Source organism: Alligator sinensis, unplaced genomic scaffold, assembly GCF_000455745.1.
Source record: "Alligator sinensis unplaced genomic scaffold, ASM45574v1 scaffold71_1, whole genome shotgun sequence".
In the NCBI taxonomy this organism is placed as follows: Eukaryota; Metazoa; Chordata; order Crocodylia; family Alligatoridae; genus Alligator; species Alligator sinensis.
The window spans coordinates 4,731,983-4,756,072 of NW_005841834.1; the positions used below are offsets into that span (position 1 = coordinate 4,731,983).

At 41.5% G+C, this 24,090-nt stretch overlaps 1 protein-coding gene across 3 annotated transcripts in view; it reads left to right on the forward strand.

Annotated features, from left to right (window-relative positions):
• Nucleotides 1-24,001, forward strand: part of STAU2 (staufen double-stranded RNA binding protein 2) — a 312,705-nt gene extending 288,704 nt beyond the window's left edge. For all 3 annotated transcript variants that reach the window (XM_025200181.1, XM_025200187.1, XM_025200170.1), the window contains 2 exons: nucleotides 21,960-22,048; nucleotides 22,882-24,001. In XM_025200181.1, coding sequence (XP_025055966.1) covers nucleotides 21,960-22,048; nucleotides 22,882-22,975 — 183 coding nt within the window. In that variant the 3' untranslated portion in view covers nucleotides 22,976-24,001. The remainder of the gene's footprint in view (nucleotides 1-21,959; nucleotides 22,049-22,881) is intronic.
• Nucleotides 24,002-24,090: the final 89 nt, after the last annotated feature.

Genomic DNA, 24,090 nt, shown 5'->3' on the forward strand with positions numbered 1-24,090 from the left:
TTCCAAATCCTGCACCTTGATCAACTGACCAGGGCACAGGGCTGGGACCTGCCCCTAACCAGGACAGTTCCCAGTCCCTGCTCCACAATTGCGGGGCAGGGGCTGAGGATCCTGTTCCCTGCTCAGCTCTGTGATCATGGAGGCAAGTGGGGAACACGGTCCCCAGCCCCCACCAGCAGGGAGCTCCCAGTGTGGGGCTGGCACTAGGAGATCCTTATCTCAGCCGCAGTCACAGGGCTCAGGCTGAGAGATAAAGATCTCCCGGAGCTGGCCCCATAGTCACAGAGCTGGCACTGGGAGATAAGGATCTCCCAACCCCCCACTTCCTGATTGTGATGGCTCAATCACGATCTTGGAGCGAGGGGGCTTGGAGCTCCCTGCTGCTGGGGCAGGAGGACATAGTCCCTACCCAGGCTCTGGTGGTGTAGCCCGCCCCGCCAGCAGGCAGCTCCCAGGGGCAGGGAGGAATCTCCCACCTCCGGGTGGCCAGCTGACCAGGAGCAGATTTGCTCCCAGTCAGGCATCTACATGAGCACTACTGCACTGTAACTAATTGAAAGTAAATTTGCTACTTGCATTTGCAGGTAGCAAATTTACTCACAGTTAGCAAGGTTTACTGTGAAGTAAGCATGGGCATGTATAGACGCATACGCTTACTGTGCAGTAAACTGCGCTACTGCACAGTAAAGCATCTTATGTAGATGTACCCAGTGAAGTAGAAAAGGGCACAAACAGCAATAGCAGTAGTTATTGTATAGTTTAACTTTAACAATACACTTTTAACTCCCAGACACTGAGAGGATTACTAGATTCTATCTGCTAGTGGAGAATGTATTAACTCTTAACAGCAGGAGTAGCAGACATCCAGGTTAAACATTCAGTGACCAGGAACAAATACACCCTTTATTTAATCTCCCAGCCAGAATCCTGAAAAAAGCTTTAAACCTTTTTCATTCAGTGAAAAAAAAGTCTAGCCATATTGTTTCTTTTGAATGACAATCACTTTAAATGGGACATATATAGCACCATAAATGAGCATAGAACAGAGGTGCTCTTTTTATAAAACACTTTAAAATTGTTTAACAGTTAACTACAAAAGGGGTGTTGAAAGTATATGAAATTCTCTCCAAAGAGATCATATGCCTCTCCTAAAAGGAAAAAATAAAATTTACCAAAAAATGTTCATAGTATGAAGAAAGCAAACATACTGGTGTAAGTGTTTTGTAAGTAGACATCAAAGTAGAATATGCAGGAGCTAAATGTTATGCCCATTTTACAGACACGGGGGGGCAGGAAGAAAATGAAGAAAAGTGACTTCTACAAAGACACAAAGAAAATTAATGGGAGAATGAGTATCTCCTGCATAAAATAGGTTTTCCTTTCCCCCACAAAAAACTTGCAAGACATCAATTTTTTCCCCATTCCACCTCAAGATCAGAGACCTTTTGAAATGTCTTATGAGCAAGTAAGCAAGCAAAGAAGCACCCTACACCAGAATGACTCACCTGAGATTCAGAGCCGGGATGGGAACATGGATCCTGTATGGATGTCTTAACCCCCAGGCTATAGGGTGTTAGTGATGAAGGTTGTATTCTCTCCTTCATTAGACCAGAGATTCTGTTCTGGACCTGAGAAATCTTGTCAACAAAAACTTACTCAGAACCAGTCCATTCATTTGAAAAATTTGTGTCAATGAATTGGTATTTTCTGACAGACATGTAGAAATGCATTTCTACTGGCCATACACCTAAGTACTAATGTTGCGCCATCTCCTGGGCCACACACCCTCCTTAGGAAAATAAACTTTCCTCTCTACCCAGAGTAGCAAGATCCATAGCATCTTTGTAATACTTTGATGTAATTTTTTTCAGACTTTGGATCTTGGCCTAAAGAAACTGGAATGAGGAATATGGCATTGTGCATACCCCAAGTGAAGGCAGAGAGCCAACATAAGGCTGTTATAATTACAAGTGAACATTCTTGTATCATAAAAATGTAAGAAAATCTATAAATCAGAGCTGGCTTGGTGGTCCTTAGCAGCAGAGTGCAGGAGCTCAAAACTGGCCAGGGCGGGGGCCATTACAGAGAGGAAGGGGTACACCCTTTATCCCAACTGGAAGGGGTGTTTACCGTCTTCTGATCAATACTCATAAAAGCATTAACTGACTTAAATAGGAGCCACATTCAGTTCCCTGCTTGAAAGGAGGGGCTGTCCTAAAGGTGATGACAATAAGGGAAAATAAAGGAAAGACTGGGACCTAATTGTTTCTGTATGTATGTGTGAGATGTGGGCATAATGTTGAAAATGTTGAAATGCCCCCAGAAGCCCCCCAAAACCCTCCAGCATCATTAATAAGGAACGAAAATATAAAAGTATAATACCATGCACTTTGCATTTTAATTAATTTGAGAAGTCTCATTTTCATTTAATTTGAAAGTTTCTCTGTCAGAAATGTCAGTGGGTGTCTTGTTCTCTTTGTTAATGGTTATGACATTCCCATTTACATAAAATTAGCTTTGAAAGTTTTGCAAACTGGAATACAGATAGATGTATTTTTTCATAGTTCAGGTTTTGCACTAGGTGATAGAGCATCAGGTTTTGGTGGCCATGGACTGAAATGAAATATGAAGTAATCTAATGTAACTGTACAGCCTGTTTCAATGTATCAGCACAACAAAAATCAGATCCTTTGTTAATATATGATTATTCTGCTGAGGGTCTGCCTCAAAATGTCATTACAAAATCCTTTGCTTTTTTGAGCGTGCGTGAGCAGAGGTGATGGGGGCGGGGGAGTTCAGTGCACTTGCATGAAAACGGAGTCGTGTAACTTGTACCGGAGAGGGAGGAATAAGCTGGTAGACCCTCTTGTTCACTGGGACTTGAATCATGTTTTAGATTAATAACCAGTTTTGACACCAACATCATAGATGCAGGAGGATTGGGAAATTGCCTTTGTGTCAGTCTTACTCTTTTGTTGTTCTTTCATCCTCCTGGGAATTATTTTCCACCCACCTTTGATTATCTTTTATCTCTTTCACAACAAGATGCTTCACAGGTGGGGTGTGGAGATGATTTTTTTTGTTCGTCCTTTCAGATCCATGTACATTTTTAAAGATTGCTCACTCTGTATTGTTCGTGCCATTTAAATGTTGAATTTTTAAAAGGTTATGGCAATTCCTGTGTGGGCAACAGTATACACATTTCGGAGGATTTGTTATAACGTAGTACACCAGATCTTTCCTATTCTGATTAGTCCAATTAGTCTTTTAGAGTGTTTTCATGAGACTGGAACTGTACCACTAGAGAGTGCCTCTAGCCAGGCTGAGGCGAGCATAACAATTCATCACGTCTCATCCAGGACCTGTTGTTCCCTTATAGTATGTACAGTAAATGCTCGGTTCTCTTGAAACTTTACCCTTAGCATAACAGTTTCCTTAAGTCTGAGCCAATATTTCATTCCTGCTTTCTGGCACTTCCCCAGGTGATACATACAGTAAATGCTCAGATAGCTTAGATTTATATCTTTGGTAATCAAAGCAACAGGTCAAGTATCAGGTGAATTACTGTAGTTACTAAAGAATCTGTCTCCGCACGACAGCCAGAATTAACACAGAGATTGAGAGAAAGCTAAGCTGTCCTACCCGTATCGTTTATTATTTTTAGCATTTCTAAATAAGCAGCCAACAAGGAAGTGGAGAAATGTAAGCAAAAGCAATAATGAATCAGGACTACGTAAGAGTGCATACATGAAAAATAACTGAGAATTAAGAGTGCTACAAGATTTTTTTAAATTGCATATGGTAATGTAAGGGTTTTTTTAAATGTTCTTTGTTATACCAAGGCAGGGGCAAAGGCAAAAGAGAGGGTAGCAGTGTGTATTCAAAGTTGTGCTGTTTTCCACTCTCTCAAGGACGGCTTTGCTACCCTCCTACACTGGGCAGTGCTACAGTCAGAGTGATGAGTGTCTGTGTTTTCTGCCTGTCAGCAAAGGTGGATCAGGCCTGCATGACCTCAGCAGCTTGCTAGGCCACAGCCAGGAAGGTTTGAATAGCCCCATAGAAAAGTCCAGCGTGACCCACTGCTGACACAGGCAAATCTTTGGGCCTGAACGCAGAGCATCCTGGTTCTCTCTCCGATACAGCTCTGAGCATGGTGGGTTCCTAGCATTACTAAAGAAGATCGCACTTGTTCTTGCACACAAGGTGCAATTCTTTTCCGATGCAGAGTGGAGTGCCACTTGAAGATGAGCCAAGGTACTGTAAAGAGCTGTATCTCTCCCTCATCTGTCTTGCTTCCTTTTTGGGAATGTCACGAATGAATACCCTAAAAGAATTCAGCTTTGTTCTTCCAACCAGCTGTTGCTCAGCTGGAATACTGCAATTGTGAAATCTGCCCTGGAAAATGTGTATTTGTTTTGCTCTGCTTTGTTTTGTCATCTGCCGAAGTAGGAATGCTCCTTTTCATTCTGTGATGGTTGAAAAGAGGGGCTTGGTGTTGGTGTTATATAGCATAATTAGGAATTATCTATATATGTAATGCTGCCTAAGAACTAATTCAGCAAGACCTCTGTTTCCAGAACGCCTATGAGAAGTACACGAATATACAGAATTGAGCTATAAGGTGGAAAACCCTTCCAGATGGGGACTTGTATTTTTTAATATGTAAAGCATTTAGTGACTTTTGAGTGCTATATAAATACCAAATAGCACAGAAAAGATACAAATGGCACGCAACCGACTGTCAGTGCAGCAAATTAAGCTTCTGTTTATAGCAGGAGTGTAAATATAGGGTTAACGGTTAATTCATTTAATGATGAATGTGACACCACTGTGTTATCCTGTAAGAACGTGAATAGAGATTTGCAGCAGACAACATGCTGTGAGCCCAAAAGAATAGGAAACTACTGCCTGCTTTTTTTAAAACTATTGCAAAATGTGGACACAATACTTGGACATAATAGACTGTGTCTGACAACATTTGTACAGTATGTAGCGGAGTGAGCCCCACTCAGCTTCCTATAGTTATCCATATATAGTGACTAAAATTGCAGACACTGAATTAACTCTGAATAACATATGAGCTGGAGTGACAGCCTTCATGTGGTTCTAGAAGGATGAGAATAAGATAGATGGCTGTTTGTGTAGATGTACTAAACTGCAAATCCAGGGGTCCATAGAGTATGGAAAATATGCCAAAAGCTGGGTTGTCCCTTCCATCCCACAGACCCCATTGATTTCCTGCAGGGCAGGAATCCCCCCTTGCAGAGCAGCTTGCAAGATCAGGGTAAATCCATTTCTAGTAACAGACTTTCTCACGCACCCTACCCACTACATTCACGTTTCTCCACTTAGCCCACCTTGGCATCCTTCTGAACCCTGTTATTTTTCAAAACTATTTGGAGAATAGAGAGTGAGTTCTGAATGCCAGCAAGCAACTCTGCCTCTACTGAACCAAGCGGAGAAAGCAGTTGCACTTGAATTTCCCAATTGCCAATTCTCCTTTTTCCTTTCTAACACCAGAATGGAAAGAGCTTTTAGCAAAACTCTCTCTCTAACTTTAGCGGCTGCTCCAGTACCATATAAGGAGACGGGCCATTTCCAAGATCCAAAATATTGAGGGTTTCAGGAGGTTGAGAAAATGGCGAGTTCATATTTATACAGAAACAAGTGGTATGTCAATCCAAATCACAGAACCCGTGCAAAATGCACTCTCTGACAGGAACGCCGCTAAGCAGCGGCGTTCAGCGCCTCGTTTTTAGGCAATCGTCAGGTAAAGCTCCATCTAGAATAGATTGAACTAAAGCAAGATGACAGGAACTGGGAACCCCCAAATCCGAAAGAAATAGCTTTAGGGATGAAAAAGGAGAGTGTGTAAATAGCAAAAGTAGAGGTACCACATTTTGGAGCCAATTGCTTTAGAGAATAAGTGTGTTTTTAAAAACGGATTAAAATAGATTTCTGCAATGGAGGAGCAGGGAGTGCACAAACATTTTTATTTTTGCTCTCAAGCAAATCCCGGGACGTCATTCTCCCCCTGTACTCGGCCTTAGTGAGGCCGCAGCTGGAGTACTGTGTCCAGTTTTGGGCTCCACAATTCAAAAAGGATGTGGAGAAGCTTGAGAGAGTCCAGAGAAGAGCCACGCGCAAGATCAGAGGTCAGGGAAGCAGACGCTACGATGACAGGCTGAGAGCCCTGGGGCTCTTTAGCCTGAAAAAGCGCAGGCTCAGGGGTGATTTGATGGCCACCTACAAGTTTATCAAGGGTGACCACCAGCATCTGGGGGAACGTTTGTTCACCAGAGCGCCCCAAGGGATGACGAGGTCGAATGGTCACAAACTACTTCAAGATCGTTTCAGGCTGGACATAAGGAAGAACTTCTTTACTGTCCGAGCCCCCAAGGTCTGGAACAGCCTGCCACCGGAGGTGGTTCAAGCGCCTTCATTGAACACCTTCAAGATGAAACTGGATGCTTATCTTGCTGGGATCCTATGACTCCAGCTGACTTCCTGCCCTTTGGGCGGGGGGCTGGACTCGATGATCTTCTGAGGTCCCTTCCAGCCCTGATGTCTATGAAATCTATGAAATGTCTGTTTCTAAACACATTATCCAAATTCCATGTTTGGATGTTCATAGAGGTATTTGATTGTGTGAAGTGACCATTTAATCTGGAGAGTAAAACTCCTGTTCTGAAGAAATGGGCAGCATGCCTTTCTATATAGTCTCTGTCATGCCAGTAAGCTAGCCTAAGAATATTCCATCAATACTAAAAATAATTAAACTAATACAGGTTGAAATGTCTACAACTATTACCACACATTACTATACCTGTTAGTGTGACTTCAGCAAAAAAGTGGGACTATGACTTTTTCTCCTATGAAAAAATAATTGCTTCCTCATATATTCTTCCATTTTTCTCCAAGCTCAGTTAGAGTGCAGTGCAAAACAAAACCAAGGTCACAGTTTTGATCCCCGGTTGGACTACATGATCTCTTGGGCTAGGAGCAGACATTACACATAAACTGGTTTAAGTGATCAGAAACTGGTTTAAACCTGTAACAGAAAAGATGTCTAGTGCACATAAACCAGTTTGAGAATGGCTGAAACCAGTTTAAGATAAACCTGGTTGAATGTAGTATCAGACTTAACTGATTTGGGTCAAGCAGGTCTATGTAATGTTTATCCCAGACCCCTTGCTGGTTTAAGTTAAACCAGACCCCCCAGCATCCCAGGATGCTCTCTGGGTTAGGCAGGGCTCTGCTCCACAGCAGAACTGGCCCCTCCCCTCTGCTCCCTGGCTAGAGCTCAGCAGAGACTGCAGACGTCTACCTGCCTTCCCCATGCTTCCCCCTCCTCTCCCAACTCCCTGCTAAGCATGGATTCCCTGCCCCCTCTGCTTTACACAGACACCTGCTTTACTCAGAATTAGCTAGCAGACCACATGCTGGCTACGGTCCGTGCTGTGGCAGATGGGACAAAGGCAGAATCAACAGATAGTTGATATTGTCCCTCTTGTTTTCTTAATGGAGTTATAAACACTGAGTTAGGGATGATAAACACTGTGTTATCAATTCCCTGCTGGGCTGGTCCGAAGGGGGGGGGGGGGGGGGGGAACCCCTCCCTAATCAGATCATCCTGCCAGGGCCTAGCCACACCCCCCTCAGGTCAGCACTATGGAAAGGAAGGGAGGGCTGCTCTAGTGCCCCCTGGCTTCTAGCCTGAGCCACTGTAGGCATCTGCCTGCATTTCTGGTATGTCTCTACAGTTACAAACTGATTCAGCCTAGCCAGGTTAGACTAACCTGCAAAGATTGAATCAATTCAGGCTCAGGCTTTTTGAATGTCTATCCCTAGCCCTGAGTTCCCTTCCAGCCTTACTTCTCTATGAAACTCTGTCACAAACAGATATCTGTAGAAACCATCCATTTGAAGACTTTGCCAGGTTTGTGGGGGCTGGAAAAAAAAGGGAGGGGAAGAACATATTAAAGCCTGTGGTAGTTGGGTGGCTTCTTTCCAGCCATTTTCTTTAACCAGAGCTGTAGGGTGTTTTTTTCCCTGTCCTTTTGAAATAGGAACTTCTTGGGCTGAACCTGCACTTCCTAGCACCTGGAGATGAGTAAAAGAACTGTATACTATTGTACAAAAAATGAACTTTTTTGACAGTATACAACCATAATAATTAAAACAAAATATAAACAGAAATTGCCAGCTGCACGAACAGCAATCGCCCAGCAGCCGTAGTCAGTCATTAGGAGTGCCCAGTTTCCCATCACATTACTGAGAATTTGTAATCGAATAGCACATGTTGTGTGTGTTTTGTAATAACACCAATTCAGTCTGGTAACCTGCTTTATGGAGGAAGAAGGAAACTGAGCAGAAATTTTGAGTTTTATGTGATTGAGCCTGCCCCCCCACCCCCCCCAACACCCATTGATCTCAATGTGGGATGAGAAACTTCACCCTCTTGTAGGATCAAGCCCTCGGGTTATTTAAGACCCAGTCCTGGAAGATGAGGGGCTCTTCCCTGGAAATATTCTGCTTCCTCAGTTCCGGTTAACTTCAGTATGAGTGGAGGGAGATCTGTACCTCATTGGAAATGCTCAGCACTTAGCAGAATTGAGCTTGCACTGACACTGGTAATATCTGTAGGTATTTTATAGCAGGGATCATTTCTTTAGTTAAATATTTTAATAGGAGTGTACACATCTGTCTTTATACCCAGCAGCTTTTCTGGCCCACAACAAGTCCTCTGTGAGTTTCCCCAACAGAGCTCAGTGGGATCTCTGTCAGCTGCAAGATTTATGTCATCTTTTTCAGTCCTGAGAACTGTTCCTTAAGCTTTTCACATCTGGATTTAATTGGAAAAACATTAAAAGACATTAAGTGTGCTGGAAAAGCATATTTTAGGGAAGATCTTTATAGACACTTCCATTAAAGGAGCTGATGGTTATAGGTTAAAATGGGATGAGATCAAGTCATCAACAGTTAGCAAGGACAAAACTACATTACTAACTGCTTGACATAAGAAGTCGAGCTTCAGGATTTGAGCCTGATTAAGATCTCAGTTAGGCCAGCATAAATGAGGAGACAAATACCACTGGAGTGAGTAGAGTTAATGAGCAGAATACAGAAGAAAAATTCTGTAAATGAGATTGGAATCAGGCCTTTTTATCTCTAGTATAGACATTGAACAGTCTTTATATAACTATTCTGTGGGAAGCCATTTGCAGTGAATGCAATCATGTGTCCTTATTTCAAACTGAAGTTTTTATTTGTTCACAGTGTGATGAGAAGTTACCACTGAAGGGTACTTATTTTAAAATTAAAATTTCATTTTAAAATTATTACATGTAAGGCATCTGATTCTGAAGGAGTCATTTCTATTACTAAGCATCTGAAACAGAGAGAATAGGACTTTTAAAATAATCACCTGCCAGTTTTCAGAATGGAAATAGTTGTTTTTTTAAAGCCTCCTCTGTAGAGCTAAACAAATGATTTTTCTTTTAAGGATTTCCCACACACACAATCCTCCTACCCCTCCTCTGGTTTAAAATGAAAATAGAATTTTTTTTCTGTGTTCCTGAAGGTTGTTTAAAATTCATGAGAAAAATAGGCCATGGTGGAAATCCCCTGCCAGTTTTCAGAATGGAAATAGTTGTTTTTTTAAAGCCTCCTCTGTAGAGCTAAACAAATGATTTTTCTTTTAAGGATTTCCCACACACACAATCCTCCTACCCCTCCTCTGGTTTAAAATGAAAATAGAATTTTTTTTCTGTGTTCCTGAAGGTTGTTTAAAATTCATGAGAAAAATAGGCCATGGTGGGTGGTAGTGACAAGAGTTAGACACATACATTTGAATTAAAAATAAGAGATATAGTGAATAGAATGCTTTTATTTTCTACCCTCCTCTTCTTTCAAAAATTCTCATTATCTTTAACTTAGCCTAATAAGAATTAAAAGTGTATTCATTTATGTTTCTTACTATCCCTTAGTTCTGCCACTGCCTGAGCACATCTACACATGATATTGGTGTGACACAATAAATTCCCACAGTTTGCACTCTACAAAACCAGCTCAATGTGCTGCGGAGGGGCTGGCTAGAGTACAAGGGTGTTCAGTGCCAGCAGGCAGCCCCCATGCTGAAGCACCCTTGTGCCCCATCCAGCTCTGTCAGCGTCTACACGTGCATTGCAGCTCACTAAATAACGTCACCATAGGATAGTATTTGTGATGACAAGTGTTAACTTATGGCGGTGTTTATTAGTTTATTGCAGCCTAATCGGGCCACATGTGTAGATGCTGAGACTTTACTGCAGAGCATGGAGTTTCTTCATTTTTGCTTCCTTATGTTTAGAAACAGGGAAATAATGCTTCCAATTTCTGCAAAGCTTTCTGATGCCAATGGATGAGACAGTGCATATTATGTGCAATTCAAAGTATTGTAACCATTTACTGAATGTCTCACTGGTTCCACTGATATACCTATCACATCATGAAAGCATATGATTTACCTTCCGTGTGCACTAAAATGTCGGTACCTCCATTTTGTGGGGTTTTTAGTCTTGTAATATAGGAGCACATCTAACTTTTAAGCTGTTCCTTATACCTGCCATTACTTAGGAAGAGAAGCTTAAGTATGAGTAGATTCAAATTTCCTGTTGTATTGCAGCTCATTTTGGAAGTAGGTATTTAATTAAATATCTAATAGAGTCAATGATGTTAAAATGCTGAATATTTACTTCTAGACCTGATCACCTTGTGTGTAAAAATGCAAAATTTCCTATTCCTACTTATTTTCCTTCTGTATGTTGTGGGCTGGCAGGTACTGTTCTTATAGCTGCAGATGTTTTGGTACAGTATTATTATACCATGTTCATGTATTGTTCATGTAAGGCATTGGTGTTCAAAATTTTTTCATTTGTGGAGCCCTAAAAAGGTTTGAATGGAGGTGCAGACCCCTTTGGAAATTTTGAATGGAGGTGTGGACCTCTTTGAATTGTGGGTATTCACATAATTTTGATTTATCATAGTCATCTTTCACAGGCTCCTTAGACATAGTCTTTGGATCTCCATGGGTCCATGGACTACAGGTTGAAAACCAGTAGCGTAAAGCATCCAATTCTACTTCCATTTATATCAGTGAGAATAGGATTGAGCCAAAGTTATCTTGTGCCAGTTTGGTTGATTTATCTTCTAACTGCCATTTAGTGAAAGCAACGTTAACATTGTAAAAGAGCTTGGTATGGCAATCTGAGTCATGGCATGCAAAATGGATTAAGAGACAATGTTTAACGCACAGTCCAGGAGAAAAAAATGTCCTCATTCCTAATGCAAAATAACTAGGGTTAAATTCAGAAGTACAACCATATAACCGAGGAGAATTTGATGTTTAACTGCCATTGAAATGCCAGTAACTAAATCCATCATATTAATTAAATGATGTGTTTGTCTCTTATTCCCACCTTCAAGTAGGAATGAGACCTAAGCATGGCAGCCATGCTGCTGGCTTTCTCTGTGCTCTGTTTTGCCTGTTCTTTTTATAGTTATTGTTATAAACTAAACACAGTGCTGTGTATTTGTCTGATATATGCTCAGTTAGAGTAATTCCTACTTACTTTATCAGTAAAATTGGCCCTATGTATTTTAATTCTCAATATTCCTCAGGGAAAAGCAAACAAAAAGTACAAGGCCAGCATATTACAAATAAGCAATTTTTCAATTCTAGTTTATTTCTATACCTTTTTGTAACCTGGCCATATAGTAGTAGAACTGCCTTACCACAGTTTAATCATACAACAGCTTGTGAAGATAATGTTTCACCATACACTTCTGCTGTAGTTTTTGGACAGTCACAGAAGTGAAGTTCAGGGTCATACTCTGACTGATGACATATTAAAGTAATCATGATATTCATTATATCAGCTTCACCCAAAGAATCTTGTCTGCCTATGTCCTTAGACCAACACGGCTACAACCTACACCAAAGTAATCATGAGATACTTTGGTTGTTTAAGTTACTAGTGTAGGAAGTCAAACAACAAGTTGCTTAATTACTATTGGTTGCGGAAGGGGAAAGTCCACACAAAAGAACTCCATGTTGAAACCAATCGTGTCTTCCATGCATTCCCTGGACATTCAGCCACTGTCTTTCACTTCAGTTTCTTTTTACTGTTCATATATAGTCAATGACATTCATGCTGGATGTTAATAGAAAGCCCATTTCTGCCTAATACATTGGGGGAAAAAAAGTTCAAGAACAGTTAATCCTTACTTAAAGATTACCCCCAGAAATCTGGCACAGTCAGTCTCATGGATTATTTTCCATGCAACTGTTGGCTACATCAGCTAAAGTAGCCCAGGGCAGCTATAACCAGCACAGCCAGCTTTTTCAGAAAAGTTCTAAGTTCTTCGGTTGTGATCCACCATTCTTTGTTTGGAAACACTGGATTCCCTTCTTTCTCCCTCCCTCCGTCTCATCCTTGACAGGTGCAACCATTAGGTCTTAACTCTAGTGCATTCCAGGTGAATATTGCTTATGTAGTAATTAATCTGTTTTGGAAAATACTGTTTCCATGTGTTAATCAGATTATGCTATGCCCTGAGCATCTCATGCATAAACTGTGTATGGAAACAGCTTGAAGTCATGTAATTAAGGTTTACATTGTGTAGTGTAAAAAGCCTTTCTGAAATTTAATTTTTAAACAGATGTTAACTTGGTTCATTTGAAATCTAATCAGTTGGAAATCATGGCACAGTGTGAGGAAGGTGGCAAAAACTCCTCACAGACAGCATTGCTTGTCATTCAGTAAGTTCACTTACAACAGAAACTGTGAGGAAGAAGTATGTAGTCTGAATGCTCATTGCTTGGTTTGTTTAGTTTATCACCGACTTGATAAATCAAAGAGCATTTTAATACCTTTTAAGTAAATTCTCAGACACCTGTGGGTGTATTTTTGCACAGACAAATTGTATTTCTGTGCACATGCAACTTTGGATGTGAACAAGTGAAGGCTGAAAAATTGATCCCAGAGAATAAGAAAGCTGAAAGACTGATGATTTTAAACACAGCAAAATTAGAACAATTTGTTATCCTTGGAACAGCAAGTCCTCAAACTCTGAGCCTGATTGATTTTTCAGCAGCCTCAACATTTCAAGTTTAAATTCACATATTAAATGGTTATGCAACTGAACTCATTACTAATGTAAACTTCTTTTGGCTTCAGTAGCTTAGAGAGACTGTGTGTCAGCAATTAACTTTGCTTGTTAAGGCTGTAATGGGGTGGAGGGAACCTTCATATTATGGTGGTGGTAGTTGGTATTCTGTTTTCTTTTAAACAAAAAAAATACGAAGTGGTGGATTTTTAGACCCTTAGCCCCATTTCATATTGGCAGAAATAAGTCCAGGTCCAGTTCTGTTTCAGTAATAACCTGAGCTGCTCTTTAGATCTGACTTACAGATAAAGTCAGGGACTAAGGAGCTCTTAGGGTATTTCTACACGTGCTCCAGGGGTGGGGGGATGCTTTAATTAGAGCAGCTCCAAGAGCCACTGTATTTAAAGTGCCATGGTGCCTTGTGTATCAGCATCCCCGTGCTTCAAAATGGCAGTGAGAGCACTTCAAAGCTTGCTGAACGAGCTTTAGTTAAAGCGTCCCTGCTGCTGTTTTGAAGCATTGGACACTGATACATGAGACACGGAAGCTGGCTGGAGCATAGTAATTACCACGGTCCAGCAGACTCAATTAATCGAGTCTGCTCTGACATGCTGTACTTACAGCACATCAGAGCAGCCTCCCACACATGTACAGGCAGCCTTAATGACTTTATCTATGGTTATAATTGTGGTGCAAAATTACATTCAGTTTATGCCCATAATTTTAAACCTGCATAAAAAAACACAAAAAAATTGCCAAACTGAACATGTGGCCTTAAGAATTGGAAAGTAGCTTCTTGCACTGTTAGGAAATTGAAGCTAGAAGGCACCTCATCAACATTACTGGGTCTGTGGCAGACCTGTACAGAAGTGATGAGGTCACTGCTCTGAAAAGCTAGCAATCAAGCCAGCTGGAAATGTCTACCAAAGATGAGAAAATGCAACCATTTCTTGGTTACTTGGAAGAATCAGAAATGAAAGGTATCTTAGAGAGGAGAAACACAAACCATACACTATGCTACAGAGAACATACAAAGATTTTATCATGAGGACGTGAGCTAAAATACACATGCTTTAGTAAGCTGTTCTTGCTTAAGAATGACCTAATGTACCAGATTGTCATTACAAGACATTTAATCCCTAGAGGAGGAAGCAGGAAGAATATTCACAAGTTTGAATACTATTTACTAATTGCTAATTGACTTGAGAAAACCTAAAAATGACTGGAAACTTCCACCACTATCCTGATACACACATGCACATTTATAATGAAAATGGCAGCCAAGACAAACAGCTAGCAGTGCAGTGCATCCTGTTGGCATCATGCTTTTGGCACTGCTGTAACTACATGGAAAACAAGTGATACATGAAATGTGTAAAGACATCTGTTCTGTAACCTATGGGGCTTTACTCACAAAACAGTTGTAAAATCTTCTGGGGGAGAAAAATATTTCTGTATTTCTGCAGATGCTCTATTGTAAGAAAAATATCAATGAAAGGACGAGCAGGGCCAGATTAACACATAGGAAAACTAGGCACATGGCTAGGACTGTGAGTGAAGAAGAGGCCCAGTTGTGCTTATTTTGCTGCAGCAGTGCTGCCTAGCTCCTTTTCCCTTCTAGGGCTGCACGCTGCAGCTCCAAGTCCTGGTGGCAGCTGGTGCTGCTCCTGCTGCTGCTGCTACCCTATGCAAAGCAACTAGGTGCATAGTTTGTTTGCCTACGGCCCCATAAAGGGTTCTGGCCCTGAGGACGAGCTGAGCTTTCAAGAGTAAATTGTTTACCAAATTCACTGTAAAACATTCCATTTTGTCTTTAATTTTAATATAACTTATCTGCCATTCACAACTTACATTTACTGGGCCAGATTCACTTCTGGTGTAATTTCAAAAGGCCAATACAATTAAAATGTGAAATACATTAGCTCAGTGTTTGCTTGTGACTTTTCTTCTTTCTAAAATACTTAAAGCTGTATTGTGCTAAAGCTGATCCCTCTATTTGCTACCCTTAATCTTTCCAAATTTATCAAGAAATAGAGAGCTGGGTAGCAGTGAAGAGTGTATTTAGAAGGACCTCACTGTAGGAGGTGTTGATTTGTTCATAGCCCCTCCAATACCAGCCCCTTATCCTGGCCAATCCAAACTTATCATATATGCAGATGGCGACGGGAGTTTCTCACAGTCTTGGTTATGTCAACAGCAAGGAATTCTCCAAACTACCCCATTCTTTATACCAGCACCCCCTTTCCTGGTCACCACAAATCTAACACCCTCAAGAGATCTTTTTGAAAGCACAAGTGATGCCCATACTCCTTTTGCCCTCTCAGAATTTGTAAAATGTAGGTGATACTTTCTTCCATTTGAATTTGGGGAATTAAGTTCCTTTATTCCCAAAGTCCATGAGAAGTATAACACCACATCAATAAATCTGTGGAGTTACTATTATGTGAAAAGTTGCACTTGAACCTACTTGTGGATATTTGAACTTCACTAATTAGCATTACTGTTGCTTGTAGGTGTTGTGGGACTTTGGCCCCTAGCGATGTCAGGGTGAGATTGGGCTTTGGTGCCACCTAGATGGTTTGTGCGCTGTTCCTACTTGTCTGCCACGTCTTTGATGTTTGTTGTTGGGGGGAGGCAGTTCCCGGTAGGTGGCCCCAAAACAAAGGGGTCTCAACTCTGGTCTTTCTTCATGGGGCTCCAACCTCCCCTTTACCCCACCCTTACCACGTCCATGGACTGGGAAAATGCTGCTTACTGCAGGTCTTCCCCTGGATTATCTCTCCTCATCCATGCTGCCCACCTCCATATGGGTCGGGTCTTCCCGTCCAGCAATCTTTCCTATGTGGCTCCCTTGTCTTTGAGCTGACTCTTGGGCAACTAAACCTGCCCCAGCTGGGGCTAATTGTAACTAAGGAGAACTTAACTGAAAGTGTCCGGTGTCAGGCCCCTGGGATTCCATCTCCCTGGACCCACTTGGTCACTCAGGGCAAGGGGTGGGGGAAACTCGTCCTTCCCTTCCATCCTAGTATGCGTGGGGACAGACAGCCGTCCCATGTCCAGCCTCTGTCAGCTCTCCCAGCATGACCTCCGTGGGGCCCAACTAACCTGTAGTTAAACTTTCCTGGTCCCACCAGCTGGTGGTGCTTGTCACTCCCAAGCAGGGCTTTGTAGCTTCCTGCACCTCCCTACTTGCCATGCTGTCTGGCAGTCCCTTGCTGCCACTCCCTGCTGTAGTACCTGCGCTCCCTGATGTGGCTGCAGCTCTGCTCCCAGGTGTCCCAGGGAACCGCTTTCCCCTGACAGAGCTCTCCGGTGTTCCTCCATTCCCAAGGCTTGTGCCATCATTCCATTTGTCAGAGTCGTCCGGCAGATGCTCAGCCTCTTTTCCCCGCACTCGGGGCTGGTGCTCCCTGGCTCTGCAGCTGGCATCTCCCGTCCAGCATTCTGCTCTCCTCTGTCCGGCTGCTCAGCTGTATCTCCGGCTGCTTTCTGAGTAGCCCGCGCCTCTCCAGAGCCACGCCCCTGGAGCTCACCGATTAGCAGGCTCAGGCAGCTCCGGAACTTCTGAGTCTGCATCAGCATCTCTTCCCAGCTGCTGTTCATCTTCACCCCTGTGGTAAGCATTGGGACCTGTCGGGCGGTGTTTTGGGATGTGTTGGGGGGGCTTTTGCCTCCCCTCTCACAATTACCCTTCCCTATAGTTGCCAATTCTCCTTTTTCCTACACAACATCTGAAATAATTGAATCATGAAAGAATTATAGATATTGTGTGTGTGCTAATGATTTGTCTTTTCGGCTATGGACAGACATTACACATAAACCGGTTTAAGTGATCAGAAACTGGTTTAAACCTGTAACAGAACAAACTTTCAGTGCACATAAACCAGTTTGAAAATGGCTGAAACTGGTTTGAGATAAACCTGGTTGAATGTAGTATCAGACTTTACTGATTTGGGTCAAACTGGTTTATGCAGTGTCTGTTCCAGACCCCTTCCTGGTTTAAGTTAAACCAGACTCCCTGAGCATCCCGGTATGCTCTTTGGCCTGGGCTCTCTGCACCCTAGCCAGAGCTCTGGCAGAGACTGCAGGTACAGCAGGGTCTGCCTGGCTTTCTCCTGCCCTACCCCCTCATTGCTGCTTGATGCTCAAGCAGCAATCCCCCGCTCCCTCCCATCTCCCACAGCATGAACCCCAGCCCCACGGACCCTAGACATGTGGTATGCTAGCTAATGCTGAGAGTTGTTTGTGTGTGTGTGTCTGATTTCACTGGGACAGGCAGACAGAACAGTGACTGCTTAGGGCTTTTTGGAGCTAATCAACAGGTCAGCTGGTAACCATTCCTTCCTTGGAAAAAGCTGTGTAAGAAGAGCTTGAACTAACAGAGGGAGGCTATTGTTTTGCTGATGGGGTAATAAACACTGTTATCGGTCCCCAGCTAGCTTTCTCGCCTGTCAGTTTGCTGCAGACAGTATGAAGAATCAGGGAGGAAGATTGAAAAGCTCCATATCATCAGCAGTGCACATCCCCCCCTTGCCTCAGAGTGCTAGTCCAGGGCTAGGGTCTGGCAACACTCCCACCCCTTGAGCAGCCAGCGGGGAAAAGCCGAGGATGGTGCAGGCATACCTCCCTAATCAGAGCATCCTGCCTAGGCCTGGCCATGCTCCCCCCGTCAGCTTAGCACTTTGGAAGGGAAAAGAGGGCTGCTCTAGTGCTCCCCATCTTCTAGCCTGAGCCACTGCAGGCATGTGCCTGAATTTCCTCAGTCCAGAGAGAATGTCTGTGTGGTTACAAACTGGTTCAGCTTAGCCAGGTTAGACTAACCTACAAAGGTTGAATCAATTCAGGCTCAGGCTTTTTGAATGTCTGTCTCTAGCCTTAAAGCTTTCTGGGCTTGCATCTCCTGTCTTTGGGCTGGTGAGAATCATAAGGGGGGAGTTTTAGTGTTACAGGAAAAGTGGGTTGTTTTATAGTTCTTGTGACATATACTAGACACAGTATTTACCATTCAAGACTTTTAATATTACCTTTATTGCATGTTTAGAGATGATTTATACGGACCAAAAGTCTGCAGTCTGCGCTACTAAAATTAGTACTTATTTTTCCAGTACTATACTACTTCCACTGCTAAAGAAAGAGCATAGTGTGTATTCTAATTTGCAATTGCCATTGTATGATACTGGCTAATAGTTCCCTAAAACCCCGCAAAGAAATATTTCAGCAAAGTTATAGAAGTACCATAGTGCACACATGCATGCACACACACACACAATATTTCTTGCATACAAATTACAGGTTTTTTTTCCCAAAAAACAGCTTCTAGAAATTGGAGTGTACATTATATGCAAGAAATATGAAAAAAAACAGGCTCTGACACATACCAGGTAAAACCAAAAGTAAAAGTGATCCACAAGGAACAGGACAGTGAGCAAGCTCAGCTCCCTAGCTGCTGGACTCAGTTACTACAAGAAAAGAAGTTTTTTCTCCTTATTCTTTCTCTGAGAAACAAACTGCATATTATAGTATTCTGGAGCATGTTGTATGTGAGAAAATATGGCATATCATTAACTTGTGAATTAACTAAATAACATTAAGGCCAGACATGACTGACTGATGTGTTTTATACTATCACTTAAATTTCAGTAAGGCTCAGAGACCCATTGTACTAGGCACTGTACAGGACAAGCTTAATAAATAGGTCCTGCCCCAGGAAGTTTACATTGAACAAGGAAGTAATATGTGGAGAAAACAAAGCGCTTAATAAAAAAGCAGAAATCTGAATTTGTGATTGTCTTAACCCCGGCCTGACAGAAATTATTTGTAAGCCCCACTGCAAAGGTCAATTTTAATGAGGAAGGCTTTACTAATTTTAACAGGGAGTTTTTTGAGTGGGAGGGAGGGGGATGGGGGTTCCCATGAAGAGAAGGAATTATGACCAGGAAGAAGCAAAAAAGTAGGCAGTCAATCTGGCCTCTTTGGCAGAGGGAAGATAAAGGTTGAGAGTGCAATCAACTAGATTGTATTAGAGCATCAACAGCAAGCATGAAGAAAGAGAACAAATTTATTGCATGAGTAGCATGGGCAAGAGAATACCCAAAGAAATGCTAGTTCTGGAATTTAGGAAGCAGATAATGGCAGTAAGTAGGGGCTGAGCATTGGCAGAACAGAATACTGTGAGTGGAAAGAGTACCAAAGGGTTATGTTCATGGAAGGAATTGTTGAGGGTTGTGTACATGGAAGGAATCAACAGCCATGTCAATGGAGTAGAGAAGATGAGGAGTAGGCAGAGAGCAGAAAAATTAACAGCATTGATGGATTGGGATTCACAGGTGGTGAATAGCAGGGCAGGTAGAAGAGGGGACAGATGGGTAAGTGCTGATAATGTGATTTAACAACATATTTTTCCCTTTAAAATTCAGCTATCTACTTGTATGTAGGATAAAAATGCATAGCTCCTTATGCTTCAGGGTATGATCTCACCAGGATGAGGAAGAATCTTAGTCTCAGGGAAGATAATCCCACAATGAGCAAGCATAGAGTAACTTGCGCTGTCCCCTGCTCTTTTGGTTCAGTTCATTGTCAAAAACAGAATAGTAGAGTACATGGAGTACTAACATAATGTAGCATGACAGTTCTTGTGCTGTTATTCAGCAGGTATCTATTCTCTAGTAACATTTAAATTATGTACAATGTATCATCCAAGGAAGGGGCTTTTAGATTGGATAAATTCATGGATGTCAGACCTATTAATGACTATTGAACAGAATGGTTGGAAGTGTTTCCTCTGGCTTCTATAATTGTATAATGGTGGATGTCAGGGAGGGTATTGAAAAAGGGATAAGATCACTCTCAGTTTAGTGCTCTCCCTCCCTGGCATTCACTTCTGCGACTGTCAGAGACCAGTTATTGGGCTAATGGACAATTGGTCTGACCCAGTATGGTGCTTTTTATATTCTTAAATAGTATGGGAAAAATACTTGTCACTTTCATTACAAAAGCAGATGTAGCATTCCCTTACAATGTCAATGCAGGCATGGTTTTTGGAGCAACGACTTTATCTATTTGTTCAACAGAAACTGGAATTAGAGACAAAGAACACAAGTCTGTTTAGGTTGACAAGTAGGAATAAAGAATCTTTACTGAACTACCAAATTTTTGAACATTTAGTTTGGTCCTTACCCTTGAAGGCTGATGATGAAATATGGATCATGATCATTTCCACTATTTATTGAGTCATATTCTTTGATAACCTCAGGGAAGTTCTGAGAAGATGTCAGAGAAAGGAAGAAACAGGATTTTACAGATCTTAGTACTTTTTTTCCTCCTGTCATAAGCACTTGGTGCAGCTTAGTTCATGGAGACAGTCAGAGAAATCTGTTATTCAGTTTTGTTTTCCATTTCACTTTTAAGGCAGAACATGTATTATTGTGTAGCATCTTTGAGTTTCATAATCACCCTTTGCTAATTAACTATGTAGAGGTGTTTGTTGTCAACAAAATCAGTGGAAAAGTAGTTTACCTAATAAAACCAAAACAGGGGTCATGGGGTGGGGAAGAAGGGGGAAAGAGAGAGAGAAATAAGCAAAGGATTTAATTGATCAAATGTATTACCCTAATGCAGTGATTCCCAATCAGGGTGCCAGGGTCCTTGGTTGCCTTGTGTTCCCTTCAAGGGTGCTGTGGGGTGCCACACAATGGGCACATCTACACGAGACATTTACTGCACAGTTGACTACTTAGCTGCACAATAAATGTCTCAGCATCTGCATGTGCACCCCTATTAGGCTGGAGTAGATTAATTAATTCTGCAGCAGGATAGTACTTGTATTCACAAGTGCTTGTGAATACAAGTACTATCCTGCTGTGGAGTAAAAAAACTCCACACATGTAGACACTGGAGGGGCTGGCTAGGGGCCAAAAAGGGTGTGCCGGGGCTGCCTATGGCTAGTGCGGCACTGAAGCTCCCTCATGCACCAGATAGCCCCTCCACAGCAGATTAAGCCAGGGGAGAGAAACCCTGGGCTGGCAAGCTGACTCCCGGGCTCTCTGCCAGCCAGGGTTGCTCTGCCCTGGCTGCACATGTTGCTCCTGAATAAACTGTGGAGACCTGTTGTGATCTCTCTAAAAATTGGTGTATTATTTTTCTGACATCAAAAAAATGAGTGAAAACTAAGAGCTGGCACTTTGTAACAGGTGCATTAACTCTAATGAGGGGTGCCATGAGTCTGAAAAGTTTGAGAGTCACTGCCCTAATGTAATGTTGTTTCATTGTTAGTGCTCCTCTGACACCAAGCATGGCTCAGAAACCTTTAATTAACACCCTTCTCTGACTCGTATATTAGAAGTCACTATTGCACTGTTCTGGATTTAGTCGGTGGTGGAGGAGCATGCCTACCAAACCTTCCCATTGACTTTTCTTTTCATTTATTACACTATCCACATCTTCTGGAATCCCTGACCTAAGGATTTCTCCTCAGGACCAGACAGAAGCAGAAACTCCATGAATACACTAAGGACCAGGCAGACATCCTAGGTCAAAGAAGTGACATTTCTATGGGGTGTATTCTTTCTTTAATGCAAGCAATGCAGTTTTCATTGACATTCATAGCAGTTACTTGCATGCACAGAGGTGAATATATCCTTATGTTCAGTCACTAATACAGCTGTTTATTGCGTTATTACACAGGATCTTTACTAGCACCCTAACAGTTTTCCCGAGTATACAAGAGACACATTAAAAAATGTCCATTAGTTATGTACCATGTTAATTCTGCTCATATTACTGTCCTGTTATGTTCTCCATTTCTTCTCCAGGCAGCTTTAAGTGCCTTGAAACAGTTTTCAGAACAAGGACTGAATCCAGTGGAAGGGGCTATGAAGGTTGAAAATGGTTCACTTGAAAAGTAAGTATCATTTAAATTCTGCATTTTAATGCCAATGTGGTATTGTAGATAAGGAGTATTAATTAAAAACATAGTTACCCCTTTAAATCATTACAAAAAACATGTGGTTCATTTCCTCCAGAATTTACATATGATTTTTGATAATCTAAGAGTCTAAACAGGATTTCGGTCCTAGTGTGACTTTTAATGCTTACAAACTGGCAATGATGCAGTTGCCTGCTTACGCAATATTTTTCTTCTTATTCTAGTGATCCTGGGTAATTAGCATAACATGCTTTTAGTCAAACAGGTCGTTGTACATGATGCTGCATGAAAATAGGATAGCTTTCCGCCAGTACTTATGTATGCAATAAAAACATGAAAGTAAATCAGTTTCTGTGAGGCCTTAAGAACTATTACCTAAAATTTTTAGCTTTGAGCAATGTATACTAGATGCAGCTTTCATAGTGGATTTTTAAATTAATTGTTTAGGAGTTAATGTAGATTTATTTGTAAAAGCCAGGATTTTTCTGCATTTGTAATGTAGTTTAAAAATCTAGTTCTGTATTACTAAGTTAGAAAGCAGTGTAGTAAGAAAGAAATAGACTATAAATACAAGTGGCATTTGGAATTTTCAATAGATACATTGTACCTATTTATAAACTAATTTAATCAGAAACATTTTTCCACATGATCTCATCAGTATAGTATCCGAACATAAATATTGTTGTTTCATTTTTAAATGTTACCTTTCACGCTGACCTTTGAATTTCATATGCCATCTGCTAATAAACATGTCTTAAAGATGTGCAACCCCAGCCCTTACCTCTCTTGTTAATGTATTAATCTTTCAGACAAGTCAAGCATCTGGGAGAAAAAGCAGACAATAAACAGACTAACTCAGGCACCATTGCTCAGGACTGCAAGGATTCAAAGGCTGTCGTCTAGGAGCTTCCCAGCACCCATGGCTGCCACTGCATCCTTATAAACCTGTCAACACGCAATAGGGTGTATGTGTACAAGGAAATGAATGACTAATACCATTATTTGAGTCTTATGTGAAGACAACACTATTCTAACACAAGAGATAATATACGTGGTACTGTTTATTCACCCGGGGAAAAAATAAAATTGAACATTTCCCTCAGAACTTAAGATCAGACTAGAACTGAATTGCCCAGAGGCAGAAGAAATCTGATCTTGTTGCTGATGCTTAAAATAACAATCAATTAACAAAAAGTGTTAGGGGAAAAAGGGAAAGTTTTAAAATTGACTAATAATGAACAAAAATAAGAGTCAACATTGGTTCAGTTATACAATTTTTTCATAGTGTAGTTTAAGTTCAGCTTACTGGTTTTTAAATAATGCTTGAATATTTTAAAATTAACCAATGACAGTGCTGTGAGAATTGTAGTTGTTGTCTTCATATATAGTCATACAGCTTATCTTTTTATGCAGAATAATGCATTCTTCATTCTATATGAATATGTATGACTTTAAGATGCACTACTCAGAGTTGTATGCAAACAGAAGTTTAAATCATGACAAGTATTTGCTTAAACATGAACTGATGTTAGTGATGATCAGTCACAATATACTCCAGGAAAAACAGATATGGTATTTGATTTCCCTTGCCATTATCAATTAAAGAGGCGCCTTGCCTCCAAGGATCATTTCCCCTTCAATTCTGCTCTCTGTTGTGTGAAGCACATCTACACCCCATTCTGTGTGTTGTACCAACCCACCGTTTGCATCAACTGAGTGTTTTTAATAACTGCATTCTGACCAAGAACAGCAGATAGGTTTGAAATGTTATCTAGAAAAAGGGGAAAAAAAACCTGTTGAAACAGTTGTCGAGTTTCTCCTGCGTAGAAGGAGTGCCAGTAGAGATGAGGCTTGCAGCTGCACTCTGTACCAGCATATTTGAATTAATGGTTTGGCCAAATGCAGTAAAACCACGTCAGTTCATGTGTACAATGCTAGTGTTGTCTCTTTCTTTATCCTGCAAAAGTATTCAGCTAATAGAACTATTCTCGAGGAGGAGAGAACTCACAAATTAATGA